Source organism: Corticium candelabrum, chromosome 5 (assembly GCF_963422355.1).
Source record: "Corticium candelabrum chromosome 5, ooCorCand1.1, whole genome shotgun sequence".
NCBI classification, from domain to species: Eukaryota; Metazoa; Porifera; class Homoscleromorpha; order Homosclerophorida; family Plakinidae; genus Corticium; species Corticium candelabrum.
Window position 1 is genome coordinate 1392201 of NC_085089.1, and position 16547 is coordinate 1408747.

Here is a 16547-nt window from a genome sequence, read left to right on the forward strand (position 1 = left end):
CACACATTCGCAGCGATATTAGAGCGCATGCCACAAATGTATTCACTTCTGCTATGTTCTGGTGGTGTTTGTTGAATGATGTCATTGTCATACTCTGAATTCACTAAGATGACAGAACATTTTACATCCCTGCAAGCTACAGTAACAGCTAGTCTAATATACAGATGGTAATGCCATAAAGTATGCATTTGTATGATCAGTGATGTGCATGCATTGTGGAGATCAATATCTGATGGCACAACAGAACTTGCGTTTTTCTAGTTCATTGTCACTTTCATAATGCAGATTATGATCAATGTCTGCAATGAAGACAGTTACGCCATGTGTTGAAAGACAACATTCTGTTTTGTACTAGCTAGTTAATTTTTATTTTTCAGCTTTTTCTTCTTTATCATAACTTTTTATTTATAATTTAAATACTTTTATTATAAGAATTTAGCATATTATAAAATACGGTAGCCGTTCAATAGTTTTTCCAGAAAACAACAACGGAGAACTAAGTTACAAAAACACACAATATATTTCATAGCTACCATATCCGGCCCATTTCCTGAATAATCGCTGTTGCCTGTTCATGCATTTCTACAAAATCAATTTGCAACTTACCGTATTCACGATGTCACGGGAACTCGCAGCTGCTTTGCGATCTCTCTTCGAAGTTCAAGTCACTCGTTCACGTAAACGAGCTAGCTCTCTTTGTAGTCTAGACACTAATGACTTCATATTGAACGTAGCCATGAAACCTCGCAACTGCTAGCGCTACGCATTTGATCAATTTCAAACTTGGCGCCTAAACGAACTGCAAGTACGCATGCTTGAAAATACGTCGGTAGCATTTTTGGCGTTGTAATACCAGATATATATATATATATATATATATATATATATATATATATATATATATATATATATATATATGTATATATGTGCCATTTAACTGAACGGTAGACATTTTGAGTCGCGACGGCAGCATGTATTTGTTGGAGTTCAAACTCGGTCTTGCTACTACCGCAGTTTTTAATTAATGACAAAGCAAGAAAGACGAATAGACAACCGATGAGTCTGTCAACTGACACAACTTGCTATGGTACATGTACATAAAGCTAGCAGTAAGTTTCCATCTGGTAAACTGAACAATACTGAACTATAGTTAGTTTATCAACTCGCAATTGTGATGATATAAAACAACTATATTTACGTTCGCTTTCATAGACGGCTACCATTCGTCTGTGTAAGGAGCAAGTTCGTGGAAAAAAATTCTAATGTTGTCTTTATCTTCAAACACTGCCCAGCAGAAAACTTTCTTGGACGTACCGCACCTTTCTCCGACAACACCACAATTCATAATCAAGTCATACAACTGAGTATTCATAATCACAGTAAATATGGTGTGAGTTTGATCATAGATAGTAATAGGTGACGAAGACGTCTGGGACTCTTCTTGCGTTTGTAGCTTCACAGCAAACCGAGGGCCTCCTATCTGAGGTACTGAAGCGAACGAAGGTCCTCGCTTGTGTCTAGGGTTCACAATTCTTGTTGTTTTCCTAACCGTTCTAGTTGGTTCTGACGTCCACGAAGAAGTGGTAACGCTGTAACGACTTCTAGTAATTTCGCACAACAACGTGTGTCTTTCTAAATGTTTCTCAAGACAAGGTCTACTGCAATAGTTGGAAGCATAACACCGTTGGCATTGAATGCTTTGCTTTCCTTGTCTTAGTGTAGTATGGCATTGTGAGCAACTATTCTTCTGCCACTGACTTTCAGACTGAGGATAGTGAAGTGTCTTCTTGTTGTTCCTGACAATGTTGCAACTCGTGTAAGTCTCTAGAACGCTCTTAGCCAGTTCAGATTCGTTGAATGCCAATAAGTTGTTTTCTATTACATTATCTGTAATTCTGTGAGAAGAGATGCCACTAAATCTTATTCTAACTCCCCCACACTTATTACTACGAATTGTGTTTTCAGTCACAACGACACCAACGTTGGGATGCGGATCGCAACAGTCAAGCGATCCAAATCCCCAGTACATGTTACCATTAATCAGATTTTTCCTAACCGACACGACTCCACATCGAGATGTAACAGATAACAAATAGATTCCGTACGTTGAATTCTCACACAACTCGTTTCTTTCGATCACTACACCGGGAACAGACTCTGGCTGACATGGCATTGACGCAATATAGTCGCGTACTTTCTCCTCACTAAACAATGGGTTTCGTACCATGTTTGTGTGAGAAATCTCGATTCCTTGACCATTCATGAAAACGATGTTAGATTGAAGGAGACAATCGCCTGGAAGCGGTCCCAACAAATATCCGATGCGATTTTCACATACTGTGTTGCCTATAGACATAAGACAACCTCCATATCGAGCTTCCAATCCTATTGCTTTGTTGCCTTTGACTAGACAAGAACACACGGCAGCTGTACCTGGAACTCTACTACCGGTGGAACAGACATTCAATCCTCCCGCATCACTGTCAACAATGTGACATCTGTCCAAATACACCGATCCATCCACTGATATAGTAGAATAACCAGCTCGAGTAGAGGTAAGGCGACAGTGCAGAAGAGAAGCATGTGCCTCGAAACAAACGATGAAACCTCCATTTCTCATAAACATTTGAAAATTTACCCAACACGAATAACTTTGAATAAATATTCCTTTGTCTATATCCATTCTACATTGCTGCAAACAAACAAAGTTGATATTTTCCGTCACACTCATACCATACTCGGTTATTTGCTTGTTATCTACAAGTACAGTAAATCCTCGATAACGTTTTTGATCATTCAAGATCGAGCGAAGGTTTTCCTGCGTCGTTATCTTAACGGATGGAACGTTCGGGTAGGCTTGCTTAAACCACTTCATTCGACAAGATTCGGCATTCAAGTGCATTGCCACTGACGCCACACAACGAGCTAAAGGTAACGACGAGCATTGGATGAGTGCAAACAGTTGAGATAAAATCTCGTATCCGTCGCAACGAGCGGGTAATAACTTGATGCATTCGGTCGCATCTTGATAACATCCATCCAACTTGCCAGACTGCAGATAGGCTCGTGCTCTACAGCTCACGAGCGAATATCTTTCCTCCATCGTGTTCTTTCTACACGTCGACGACAGACTCGACAATTCGCTCGACAGTTCATTCGCCACTTCCTCGGCGACGTGACGACCGCAAGTTCGTAAAATTTTGATCGAGTCTTTCCGGACCTCGCGACTAGACTTGACCGTCGCGACGTCGCCATCTTTACGTTTCGACGATATATCACCGACCGTTTGTAATTTTATTCCACTCATCGTTTCGTCTCGTATCGCTCGTCTTACGTTCTGTTGAACTCTTAACGGTAACGGTATAATAGTAGATGTCAACCTTATGACGTCATCTTTACTCAATCTATCGTCCATCGTGTCGAGCAGACGAAGCTTCTGACGATCGAGCAATTTAGCAACGGATAACCGTCCAATGCAGTTACAGTAAATAGAAGCGTTATCCAACAAAACTGCTACGTTGTAGCACACGAGACGACGGAATGATGGACCGAGTAATGGAGCGTTAGAGAATATATGTTCTTGTAAAACGAAGGCGTGAGATGATAGAATTCCCCACTGTTCGTCTTCCCCTACTCTTTCTCTCAAACAATATTCCATTAAGTTCGGTTTCTTGCATCGTTGCAAACACAAACTAACGGCATTAACAGCAGACTCAAACGTCGCGTGAAGTTCTTCACATCCGCTTACTTTGATACATTCCTGCAGTACTTCTTGTACTAATCGATGAACACTTAATCCTTTTTTCTCATATTCTTCGTGAAATAAAGACAATTCAGTCAAGAGACCGACAATCGAACGCAACGCCGTCGAGTCGGTCTGGAAAAGTTCCTCGTCGGTCGCTTTGATAAGGATATACGGGATCTTTTCTGGAGCAAGAAAGGCGCACATACGAACGAACGAGTCGGCACATTGACCGAACTCTTCGTGCCTCTTGATGCGATCAAAGTTTATCTTCCAAGTCGTATGAACAGCTAAACGGTGATTCGACGCTTTGTCCTGTCCCGACGGTTTTGCAATCTTTCGTCTTTTCAGTAACTTTGAACGTTGCTTTTTATACGTAGAAACGTAGTCGTCGAGCGAGCAGCGCGTGAAGATGAGATAAGCTGCTACTTGTTCGAGTGCGAGCGGTAAATGACCGACTCGACGAGCCAGAATGGCTGCTCGGTCTTTGGAGAATTCGATCTCGTTCTTGACGCTCGATGTTCTTTGTTCTAAAAACGCTATTGACTCGCTTTCCATAAATTCATGCAAAACGTGTATTGACGTTTGTTTGTCAATATGGAAAATTTCACTCAAAACGTCGGCATTGCATCGAGACGTGACCATAAGATTACCATAATCGTTCGATTGTCTCCATGGTCCCAACACGATTGTCTCCAATAAAGGATGAGAGCTCAATTCTGTTAGGTCCATGTTGTCTAATATCAATAACCACGGACGTTTAAGTGCAAAAAGATATGACATAATGCCGCTAAGCTGATATCTTACGGTCGAGGATCCGTCAAAGGTGACCGATTTGTGCGCGCCAATGTAACACGCCAAATCGCTAATACTTCCTTCTAGATCGTCTACAGACAACCAATAACAACCGCCAGAGTAATACTCTTTATGTATCCATACATATTCGACGGCAACGCTTGTTTTGCCAGTCCCACCCAAACCTGATATTGCAGACAAACCACAACCGACATCACCTCTTCTTCTTGACTCCTCAGCGATCTCTTCCTTAGAGTGCAGAGATTGCCACAATTTCTCGAGAATGTCAATACGACCGGTAAACGACTTACTACGAGCAGGAGCATAGAACAAATCCTTGTTATCTTGTTCGTTTTCATCTACAGTAAACATGCACAGACTCAACTAGAATGTAACGACAATTAATAATATATTTATATATTTACATGTGACAAAGATGGCCACTCTGCCACTTGCTCCTGATTCAGCAAACGTAGTAGAACCAGTAACCGCGTTTGAAAGGTCGTCTCTGAGAACAATGTCCTTTGCTGTCGAGAGAACTTCTTTCAATGCAGAGTGTGGAGGATTGCGCAAATTTGCTGCAAATAAAGTTGCTGCTGCTCCTTCTTTTACTGCATGAGTTGCAGTTCCTCGAGACGATTCTATACAAGACATGCATGGCAATAAAAAATTTTTATCTCCACTATTTCGTTATACGAACCTGCTTGAGGTTTTTCGGCTTCGGCCACCGCAGTTTCACCGCTTTCCATGCCAGACAATTTGTTTGCAACTGTTTCCGCATCAGAAATTGCAAGCTGTTTCGAACTTAATCTCACGGAAACATGGCCACAATAATCCGAAATTTTCTTAGTCATTTCGATTAATCTGTTTACTCTGCAGAACTTCTCTTCAATGGACTTCAAAACATCCATTATTTGTCTTAAAGAATCGATAAAAGGAGGAAATGTTGTTCCTGCAGGCTTATGGCGCTTTTGTGTTACTTTCAACAAAGTTTTTGTTATCTTTTTATAAGCGGTACCACCGGACAACTGAAAGGGGCCAACTGAACGGCAACAGGAACATGTTGATATCAAATGTGACGTTTCGATTCTAAAACAGTTGTTGCAAAATGACATTTCTGTCGTATCAGTTGCTAAATACAAGCCAAAAAAGCAGCGCTTAGCCTGAATATTAACCGCTGCTTGGAACGGCAATCTGTCCATCTCATGTTCTATTCCTTGCTCGTAATAATAACAGAAATCCTGATAGTTTTGCAATTCCAGCGATACTGCAGCAAGGAAATAACAATTGCGAGCAAAGGCAGCATCGCACTTGGGCGCCTTTCTAAAGTACTCTACGTAGAGATTTTGGCTTGTTCCAACTGACCTACCATGGTACTGTAACAAAATGCTTGGCCATTGAGAACAGCTGCGACGTCGTCCGTTCCTATCTCTTCAGCTTGATTGAAATGGTCTAGAGCGCTAACATATTGACCGCTCAAACATTGCATGTTTCCAGCTAGACAATGTAAACGAGCTAGCTTGAGCTGACTCGATTTATCGCTCATGTTTCGGAGTTTCATCAGTCGAATAGCTTCTAACACGAAATCAATGCTTTCCTGTGCGTGTTCTGGACTAATTATAGTTGTCCTGGTAATCTCCCTTCCTATTAGTGCATCTTCACAAACAGATGGAAAGTTCTTTTCAATATCATCGCAAGCACTACTAACCCTAGAGAAGTCAACAGATACAAACTGCAAGACAAGTGGACACATAAGATAGGCGTTGACAATATACTGCAGGTATTGTCTCTTGTCCTCTACGTTGCAACTAACTGGAATACTATTGGCTTCTTTCACTAAATCAGACGCACCAAGAAACCTTTGACACGTCGGCGATTGCGGAAATTCCGACAGTACCGACGCTGGGACGGCCAGCGGTGCTCTCCTGGATGAACGCTCTTTGAAAAAGTGCTGAGAGTCGTAAGACAGTTCACCGAGTGTTCGCACTGTAAACGACTCTATAGACAAAGTAGAAGGAATAGGAAGGTCTGCATCTTTCAGAATTTGACGAGCTCTATCTGCTGCATCTCCTTCACGTCCTGTTACACAGTATTTCAATATCTACAAGAAGAAACAATTATCACCCAACTGTACAATAGCTGAGACTTTAGGAATTCTGCAAAAATATTTTTCATCTGAACGTCAACAGCTTGACTAACCTGTTTTGCAGTATCGTTGGATTTGTGAGACTTTCTTAACCAGAAGAGAGATTTTCGCCGATCACAGAAATCGTCCAACCCCACCAAGAAATAAGATGCAAGCCACAGCTGCGCCTCAGCGCATCCACCTACAGCAGCCACCGACAAAAGTCGAATACCACTGTAAAGGTCTGTCCTATGATTCTCTGAAGTGTCGTCTACTTCATGAAGACTCATTCGTGCAAGCTGTTTTGTTGCGTGAAGTTGGTAAGGAGGTTTACACTTGAGGTACATCATTGGTTTTCGTTTGAGCCAATTCATGGCACTGTTCACAAAGTTTGATTTATAACTCACTTCATCCGCCATAGCGCGATCAAACCAAACATAGGCACTCTGTAGATCTTTGGAGATGTTGTCGTTGACACCATAGTAATACATTTCACCAACACTGCACTTAGCCTCGTACCCAGGCCCTCTTGCGCGCCCGGAGAAGAGGGCCTGGTACACGTTGTATTCGCATGCGCGCATAAATTAGAAGGAAATCGTGGTAATATATGCACGCATGCGGAACCGACGTTGTTTAGAATCTCGAGCCGATAATGTCGCGCGCAATCGACAGTGAAACAGCTTCCGTGTTCAGTAGTGATGAAGCCCTAGATCTAGACCCAAGGTCAAGTGAAACTCCGCGTTCGCGTAATCTTTGACTTGTTCTATCATCAGCAATACTTTAGGAGACACGATCGCGACAATGACGACATATCCACAATCTTCTTCACCACATTTCTCTAGCTTACAGTCAACCCTATACGGTGTATGTTGATAGCACAGCGATTTACCGTATCCTGTAGGAAGCCAGCTGCAGACGTCGTTTCCATTAATATTGTAGATGTACTCTACGACAACACGCTGCTGCTCCTTCAGCTCTACATTACACAGCTTAAGCTTGCCTAGAGCGTAGTGCAACACCATATCAAAACCAGAAGCTCTGCCTTCAGCCAAATTGAGTCTCACTGCGCGCGACATTATCGGCTCGAGATTCTAAACAACGTCGGTTCCGCATGCGTGCATGTATTACCACGATTTCCTTCTAATTTATGCGCGCATGCGAATACAACGTGTACCAGGCCCTCTTCTCCGGGCGCGCAAGAGGGCCTGGGTACGAGGCTACACTGCACTGTGCCTCGCCTACACCCGCCTTAGCTGCGAGCTGGTAGAATTCAAACGCCTTCTTAGTGTTAGGAAAACCACCTTTTCCCGTTCCATACATAAATCCTAGACAAGCGTAAATGTACGAGCGAGCAACCAGCACAATTCGAATAGCATTTTCGATCCTGTGATCAACAGACTGCGTAATAGCTTCCTCCATGGCCAACCTTACGTCTCGTAGGTCGCTTTCTTTCACCGCGGCTTCTCCATACATCTTCAAGCTTTCACTTACTCGTGAAAAGACATCATAATCGTGAAATGACAAGGGTAGACATAGATGGTCTAGTTCAGACGCAATCTCGTTTGTAACGGCAGCATCTGGAGCAAACTGTTTACGTTCAGTCACCTCGGTAGCCTCCATTACTAGCGAAAAAGCTGAGAGTGTACAGTAAGAACACAAAGTCGGCTGGATCTACAATGACGGACGTGGTTTGGCTGCCCCGGATATATAAATAAACAAGCTTCAATGCCCGGCTTTGCCCGGGAGACAACACATGCCAGATGCTTCTCCTTTCCACTTCATAGCGCCGCAGTTGACACACACGTTTGTCATAGAGCCAATACAACACGGAAATGGAGGAGAGACAGGTCGCTTTTATAGGTACAGATTATAGCAGAAAGTATCTAAAAATGCGTTTGATGGTATCATAGGTGATGTTTATGGCGCGTGATACGTGCCAAAATAAGAATAATCGATATCACGCATTAGGGGTAGGGTTTTTTGCATTAGGGGTAGGGTTATTTGCATTAGGGGTAGAGTTTTTTTTGCATTAGGAGTAGGGGTTTTATGCATCAGGGGTAGGGGTTTTTTCATCACGGGTAGGGGTTTTCTCATCACGGGTAGGGTTTTTTTGCATCAGGGGTAGGGGTTTTTTGCATTCGGGGTAGGGGTTTTTTGCATCAGGGGTAGGGATTTTTGCATTAGGGGTAGGGGTTTTTTGCATTAGGGGTAGGGTTTTTTTGCATTAGGCTATTTTTGCATTAGGGGTAGGGGTTTTTGCATTAGGAGTAGGGGTTTTGCATTAGGAGTAGGGGTTTTTTGCATCAGGGGTAGGATTTTTGCATCAGGGGTAGGGGTTTTTTGCATCAGGGGTAGAGTTTTTTTGGCATCAGGGGTAGGGTTTTTTGCATTAGGGGTAGGGGTTTTTTGCATCAGGGGTAGGGTTTTTTGCATTAGGGGTTTTTTGCATCAGGGGTAGGGGTTTTTTGCATTAGGGGTTTTTGCATTAGGGGTAGGAGTTTTTGCATTAGGAGTAGGTTTTTTTTGCATCAGGGGTAGGGGTTTTTGCATCAGGGGTAGGGGTTTTTTTGCATCAGGGGTAGGTTTTTTGCATTAGGGGTAGGGGTTTTTTGCATCAGGGGTAGGTTTTTTGCATTAGGGGTAGGGGTTTTATGCATTAGGGGTTTTTTGCATCAGGGGTAGGGGTTTTTTGCATTAGGGGTTTTTGCATTAGGGGTAGGAGTTTTTGCATTAGGAGTTTTTGCATTAGGAGTAGGGGTTTTTTGCATCAGGGGTAGGTTTTTTTTGCATCAGGGGTTAGATTTTTGCATTAGGGGTAGGAGCTTTTTGCATCAGGGGTAGGGGTTTTTTGCATCAGGGGAAGGGGTTTTTTGCCTCAGGGTAGGGTTTTTTTTGCATTAGGGTTTTTTTGCATTAGCGGTAGGGGTTTTTTGCATTAGGGGTAGGGGTTTTATGCATTAGGGGTTTTTGCATCAGGGGTAAAGGTTTTTTGCATCAGGGGTAGGGGTTTTTTGCATCAGGGGTAGAGTTTTTTGCATTAGGGGTAGGGGTTTTTTGCATCAGGGGTAGAGTTTTTGCATTAGGGGTAGGGGTTTTTTGCATCAGGGGTAGGGTTTTTTGCATTAGGGGTTTTTGCATTAGGGGTAGGAGTTTTTGCATTAGGAGTAGGGTTTTTTTTGCATCAGGGGTAGGGGTTTTTTGCATCAGGGGTAGGGGTTTTTTGCATCAGGGGTAGGGGTTTTTTGCATCAGGGGTAGGGGTTTTTTGCATCAGGGGTAGGATTTTTGCATTAGGGGTAGAAGCTTTTTGCATCAGGGGTAGGGGTTTTTTGCATCAGGGGTAGGGGTTTTTTGCATCAGGGGTAGGATTTTTGCATTAGGGGTAGAAGCTTTTTGCATCAGGGGTAGGGGTTTTTTGCATCAGGGGTAGGGGTTTTTTGCATCAGGGGTAGGGTTTTTTGCATTAGGGTTTTTTGCATTAGGGTTTTTTGCATTAGGGGTTTTTTGCATCAGGGGTAGGGGTTTTTTTGCATTAGGGGTTTTTTGCATCATGGGTAGGGGTTTCTTGCATTAGGGGTAGGGGTTTTTTGCATTAAAGCTTTTTTTGCATCAGGGGTAGGTGTTTTTTTGCATTAGGGGTAGGGGTTACTTGCATTAGAGGTTTTTTGCATTAGGGGTAGGGGTTTTTTGCCTCAGGGTAGGGGTTTTTTTGCATTAGGGGTTTTTGCATTAGCGGTAGGGGTTTTTGCATTAGCGGTAGGGGTTTTTGCATCAGGGTAGGGTTTTTGCATCAGGAGTAGGGGTTTTTTGCATTAGGGGTTTTTTGCATTAGGGGTAGGTTTTTTTGCATTAGGGGTTTTTTTGCATCAGGGGTAGGGGTTTTTTGCCTCAGGGTAGGGTTTTTTTTGCATTAGGGTTTTTTTTGCATTAGCAGTAGGGGTTTTTGCATCAGGGGTAGGGTTTTTTTGCATTAGGGGTAGGGTTTTTTTTTGCATTAGGGGTTTTTTGCATTAGCAGTAGGGGTTTTTGCATCAGGGGTAGGGGTTTTTTTTGCATTAGGGTTTTTTTTTGCATCAGGGGTAGGGGTTTTTGCATCAGGGGTAAGGTTTTTTTGCATTAGGGGTAGGGTTTTTTTTTTGCATTAGGGGTTTTTTGCATTAGGGGATTTTTGCATCAGGGGTAGGGGTTTTTTGCATCATGGTTAGGGGTTTTTTGCATTAGGGGTTTTTTGCATTAGGGGTAGGCGTTTTTTTGCATTAGGGGTAGGGTTTTTTTTTTGCATTAGGGGTTTTTTGCATTAGGGGATTTTTGCATCAGGGGTAGGGGTTTTTTGCATCATGGTTAGGGGTTTTTTGCATTAGGGGTTTTTTGCATTAGGGGTAGGCGTTTTTTTGCATTAGGGGTTTTTTGCATTAGTGGTTTTTTGCATCATGGTTAGGGGTTTTTTGCATTAGGGTTTTTTTGCATTAGGGGTAGGGTTTTTTATGCATTAGGGTTTTTTTGCATTAGGGGTAGGGGTTTTTTGCATTAGGGGGGAGGTTTTTTGCATCAGGGGTAGGTGTTTTTTTGCATTAGGGGTAGGGGTTATTTGCATCAGGGGTAGAGGTTTTTGCATTAGGGAAGGGTTTTTGCATCAGGGTAGGGTTTTTTTCATTAGGGGTAGGGGTTTTTTGCCTCAGGGTAGGGTTTTTTTTGCATTAGGGGTTTTTTGCATTAGCAGTAGGGGTTTTTTGCATTAGGAGTAGGGGTTTTTGCATCAGGGGTAGGGGGTTTTGCATCAGGGGTAGGGTTTTTTGCATCAGGGGAAGGGGGTTTTGCATCCGGGGTAGGGGGTTTTGCATCAGGGGTAGGGGTTTTTGCATCAGGGGTAGGGGTTTCCTCTGTTAATTATTTTAGAGGTAGCTTTAGCTAGGGGTTTAGTGCATGAAGAACATCAGTGTATGAAGAACATCAGTGTACCTCTAGCTTGATTATGCTAAGATTACAGGTTCAGTACAAATATTTGAACATTTGCAAGTGTAGCAACCTGTGAAACATGTACACCAGTATGTACATGTATGCCTAGTCAACAAAATCACTGCATAGTCTAGTATCATTGTATATAGTTTGTAGCTCGTGAAATTATAGCTTGTGCACTGTACACACAACAATCTATAGATAACAAGTATTGCCTTGACTAACTTTAATTAACTACGTACTTAGGCAAGTTGTAACAAGTTTATTGTCAGCAAATAATGTCTACTCCAAAACAGTCACTCTCACTTAGTGGGTCAATGGTCTCAATAAGCCTAATTTTTTGGTCTGGCAAAGTGGACATAACGTTTCAGGAATGTTGATATTATGGCCGTCTTGGTGTGGTACTGGGTCATTCCAGTCAATCCTATAATCGTCAGTGACAACCTTTAATTTGCAAAAGAGAAAGAACAAAGTAGAGTAATTACACTGTAAGGTAGCATATTATACTGTCTACTAACATCTTCCTGAAATGTTTCCACTGCCACTCTATGACTGGAATTTGCCATACTGGTGAGGCCTTCAATCCATAGCTGATTTAGTGTACGTTTAGCACCACTGAGTACATGCTGAACCCATGCTTGCCGCCATGTTTCAATGTGCTTGTTTGTTCTCGGCAGATGTACAAAGTGGAGGCAAAAAATGTGAGTGTCATTACTAGGATCAAGAACCCTACAATTTTCCAAGTGTGAAAATATGTCGTAGTACAATCCTGTGACTCCCAGAAAGAGATCTCGCCACATCCTTTCAATTCTCTGGTTGTGGACACTTTTCGGACTAGCACGCTAACTCGATTCAAACCTCGAGAAGGATGACTCAACATGTATCGAGCAACTGCAATGTTCTCGCCGCCATGATCAGATCGAACTCTTGATGGCAGACCATACTGATTAACAGCTCCAATGAACAAATTCAAAACGGTGTCTGCTCTATTGTTATCTGAACAATATAGAAATACAGGAACTCTGGAATAACCATCGATACCTCCATGAATAACAAGTCTCCACCTATTGAAGAATTAATCCAACAGTAGACTGCATACAATCACAATTTCACACAGTAATATATTGCATGGTTACTGCTGCATGCTACCGTTTAGTCTGCAGGGTGTAGGTATATAGCATGCAGCTATGCGTATATACCTTATCAATTTATGATTTCCATCAATATGCCACAACGCCAAGGGGCCAGAGACGGAGTAAGAGCATCTTGGATGAGAAAGACATAGCCAACGAGCTGCAACACCTTCAGGATCACACCTGAGTACAGCTTCCCTAACTTGAATTTGTTGGACAAGAATCCCCTTGGCCTTGAGAAGTCCGTCCAAAATTCGGTATCCGCAATGAGGATACTGTTCCTTTAGCTCTTTCACAACTGCATCAAGATCACTATCTGAAATGTCTGAAAATCTTGCACGTGAACTAAGACCAAAGTCTGTCATTCTCCTTCTAACTGTTCTTACGGAAACCCCTAACATTTTGGCGATGATTGGAATTGTAGCTGCTCAGATCGAGGTTACACAAAACCTTGGTCTACCACTAGTTGATTGTAGGGTGGTTGCCTGATACGAATCATCGACTCCGGAACTCGATGAAGCTCTCGCTTGCTCCAAATATCTTGCGGTTTCACGAACATACACAAGAGCATTTCGTATGTCAGAATTTATCTCTAGTGCGGCCAATCGATTCATATATATATATATGTGTGTGTGTGTGTGTGTGTGTGTGTGTGTGTGTGTGTGTGTGTGTGTGTGTGCACAGACTGTCACAGAAAAGGCTGACATCAGCAAGCGTGCTAGAATCTAGCTGAAAGGACATGATTTGCCGTTGGGCGTTATTCAGCAGTCCTCTGATAAGGCGACGAAGCTCCTCGGCTGTTTCCTCTCTTGAGACGGTCATGATCTACTGTGCACAACTAGTCTCGCAAGACAAGATTTGCTCAATGTGCGACTTCACGAGTTCCCGTCAAGCACCTCCTCTCACGTGCGAGCAACACGTGACGTCGCACAGTGAGCACGAGAGAGGCTAGTGCCAAGTGCAGAGCCGTCTACCTATGGTATAGCTAAAATTATATATTCATTAATTAAGCATGAGCAGTGGCAAGAATAGAAATATACAGTGGTCACAAACTCCACCAACCATATTATTTCATCCTACAAAGTCTAATAATTATAACTAGCCAGTACTTCAACTAATTACTACACTTGACACTTCAAAGCCTTTAATACCTAATTACTACACTTTAATTGATATTTAATTGTTCACTCCTGCACCTGCTTCTGATACTTGTGGATCTGTATGCATGCTAAAAGAAAACGACTGCTGTGCTAGATCTGTATCAATCATAGAAGTCACTTCTTTCCATAGCCTCCATAAAACAACAAACCAGCAGTCATGGCCTGTTTGAATTTGGCTTCATCTCCACAGTATTTAGTTGGTACGACCAATTCATGTCCACAAGTTGATACTGTGGGGTAGATGTCCATGCAGTTAAAGTGTAAGCTGGGCGTAGGTTCAAAGCCCATAACAGGAATGTTTTCACATGATGTGAAAAACACTAGCAAGTCCGCAATAGTAAGATTCTCAACAACACCACCTACAAGTATATATACCATAGACAGTTAATTAATTGTCATATTATAGACAGAGTCAATACAAACAACTAAACCTTCCAAATCTTCAAGATAGTGACAAAAATAGATGTAACTTGCTTCTTCTTCTCTCCTGGAATTTGACCCCTTTTCAGAAAAATGCTTCTCTTTTAACAAACTCTTGAGCACAACTATATATAAGCACAATTAAATAATTTATGATTTGTTCTAAAAAACTGGGAAGAAAAACAGGTACATATATTAATGCAGTACTGCATGTACCTGCAGTCAGAGGGTTGTGTTCTACAACAAAAGACATTGAAACACATGAGGGTGCTTCATCATTGCTGACAGCACATGAAGAGTTTCCAGTCCTTCACGCAATTGATCTAACTCAGCTTTTACACTGAGTAAGCAAAACGAACTGCTAATGCAGACAGCATATCCTGCTTATAGATATGAAGAAGAGGCTTCGTGTAGCCTGCATCCATGAGCTTTTGCAGCGCCATTGGCATCTGTAATCTGTAGAACTGTCATTGCAAACAACAAGTAAAATGTGAACAACCACAACAGCACCTGCTTAGCAATTGAACAGACGTCTCGATCAGGGATGTCCATAATGTCTGGTTTGATTTCAGTTAGTGTTTTGCCACATAAGTAGCTATAAACACAAGGTGCAAAGACAGGACAAGGACAGCCCATGCCATCTTGAACAATTGCCATCGCTATTAAAACTCCAAATTTCTTAAAGTTTTCTTGCTATAACAACATTGATCTGTTAACAATGGCAGTAAGGAGAACATGATTTCTTACTGATAGATGTTTCACACTATGAATGGGTATGCATCTGTCATGGTTACCACATACCAGAAAGCCTTGAGCATTCCTGGCAACTAAACGCCACAACTCTCTTCTCAGACTGCCACTGTCCACTTCCTCTTCTCCAAGAAATTCAACCTGGTATAGAAGCCATTGTTAAGTTGGAAAGAGTACACATGCCCTAATCATATGTACCGCAGGTGTCTTTTGTGGATCAAACCCCATCAAGCAGTGTTTCATTCGAACCTCGAGAGGGAAAACGAGAGCCAAGCTAGTGGTAACTTGTTGCTGCAACTGTTTTATAAGATCAAACAAGGTTGGAGTTGCTGGGATTTGACCTAAGTTGTACAAACAAAAGCTTAGATAGTGTATATCAACATACACTAAAAAGACATTCAGCTATTGCCATAATATCCATATGTCCGCGCTGCTCACTTATAGTATGACATGATAGGGTAACAGACAGTCTATTTAACACTTAATTAATACAAGGGGAATAAGAAAAGAGCTAGACAAATTAAAGTGTATTATGCAAGCTAGCTGATTATATACTTAAGTGACATATCACTATAATCAATAACAATGAAAGACTTATTCAGGTGCTGGTGCATATAAAGCACCATACAAAACTGAGTACTACATATAAACACTCCTTTTTCTAAACCTAACTTTTTGCTTACCAAAAATTACATAAGATTTGCCACTGTTAGCAAATTGGGTTGTTAGGGCTTAATTAACTACAACTTCTATAACAAGACTATCCATTGGTTTCTGCAATTATTTCAGCTTCAGTAGACTATGCTTAATTCACTAAATTTACAGAAATAGATAATATAGTATATTAATTAAATTATACCCTGTAATAGTAAATGCATAAATGCAAAACTACACAAACAATAAGGAATTAATTAAAATTGAGTCATATACGTTGCTGTATTATAATGAGCACACTTAAAGCACCAATCACATCCTACACACACACACACACACACACACACACACACACACACACACACACACACACACACACACACGCACACACACACACTTACCAGAGAAGTCTTGCACAGCATCTTCCGCGACAAGTCTTACTCCAGTTCTGCCACAGAACACATCAGCTAATACTTCAGTTAAGCTGTCAGACAAAGTAGCTGGAGGATGGTGGGAGCAATCTTTCAAAGCAACTTTAGTGGGGTCACTTATTGATCCATCAAGTGCCACCCACATTAACACAGCCTGAGGAAACAAATCCAAATTACATTAATTAACTTAGTTTATTAATTAAATTTAAAAGAACTGCAAGTGCGCATGTTTGAAAATACGTCAATAGCATTTTTGGCGCTGTAATACCAGAAATCTATGTACTGTTATAACTAAATGGTAGACATTTGAGTCACGACGGCAGCATGTATTTGTTCAGTTCAAAATCGGTCTTGCTACTAGCGCAGTTTTTAATTAATTGAT

General features: G+C 41.8%; 2 protein-coding genes across 2 annotated transcripts; both read right to left on the minus strand.

The window, feature by feature from the left end:
* Window positions 1-1007: 1007 nt before the first annotated feature.
* Window positions 1008-8282, minus strand: LOC134180633 (uncharacterized). The gene is made up of 7 exons (XM_062647825.1): window positions 7886-8282; window positions 7552-7638; window positions 6737-7116; window positions 5907-6638; window positions 5238-5433; window positions 4963-5178; window positions 1008-4896 (listed from the first exon to the last, which is right to left on the minus strand). The coding sequence occupies exons 1-7, from the start codon at window positions 8280-8282 to the stop codon at window positions 1217-1219; spliced, it is 5688 nt and encodes a 1895-aa protein (XP_062503809.1). The 3' UTR covers window positions 1008-1216.
* Window positions 8283-13882: 5600 nt separating this feature from the next.
* On the minus strand, window positions 13883-14657 carry LOC134180620 (uncharacterized). The gene is made up of 3 exons (XM_062647810.1): window positions 14547-14657; window positions 14342-14455; window positions 13883-14269 (listed from the first exon to the last, which is right to left on the minus strand). Exons 1-3 carry the CDS (start codon window positions 14581-14583, stop codon window positions 14025-14027), a joined length of 396 nt encoding a protein of 131 aa, XP_062503794.1. The 5' UTR covers window positions 14584-14657; the 3' UTR covers window positions 13883-14024.
* Window positions 14658-16547: the final 1890 nt, after the last annotated feature.

What these genes read in the sequence shown, in the direction of transcription:
- LOC134180633 (XM_062647825.1), bottom strand. Translation starts at nt 8,282, where the DNA reads ATGGAGGCTACCGAGGTGACTGAACGTAAACAGTTTGCTCCAGATGCT. An exon ending in TGTAGGCGAGGCACAGTGCA is followed by an intron (nt 7,639 to 7,885) that starts GTGTAGCCTCGT and finishes TGTGTAATGTAG; the next exon opens with AGCTGAAGGAGCAGCAGCGT. An exon ending in CTGGCTTCCTACAGGATACG is followed by an intron (nt 7,117 to 7,551) that starts GTAAATCGCTGT and finishes ACATCTCCAAAG; the next exon opens with ATCTACAGAGTGCCTATGTT.
- LOC134180620 (XM_062647810.1), bottom strand. Translation starts at nt 14,583, where the DNA reads ATGTCTTTTGTTGTAGAACACAACCCTCTGACTGCAG. An exon ending in ACACAACCCTCTGACTGCAG is followed by an intron (nt 14,456 to 14,546) that starts GTACATGCAGTA and finishes GCTTATATATAG; the next exon opens with TTGTGCTCAAGAGTTTGTTA. An exon ending in CTATCTTGAAGATTTGGAAG is followed by an intron (nt 14,270 to 14,341) that starts GTTTAGTTGTTT and finishes ATATACTTGTAG; the next exon opens with GTGGTGTTGTTGAGAATCTT.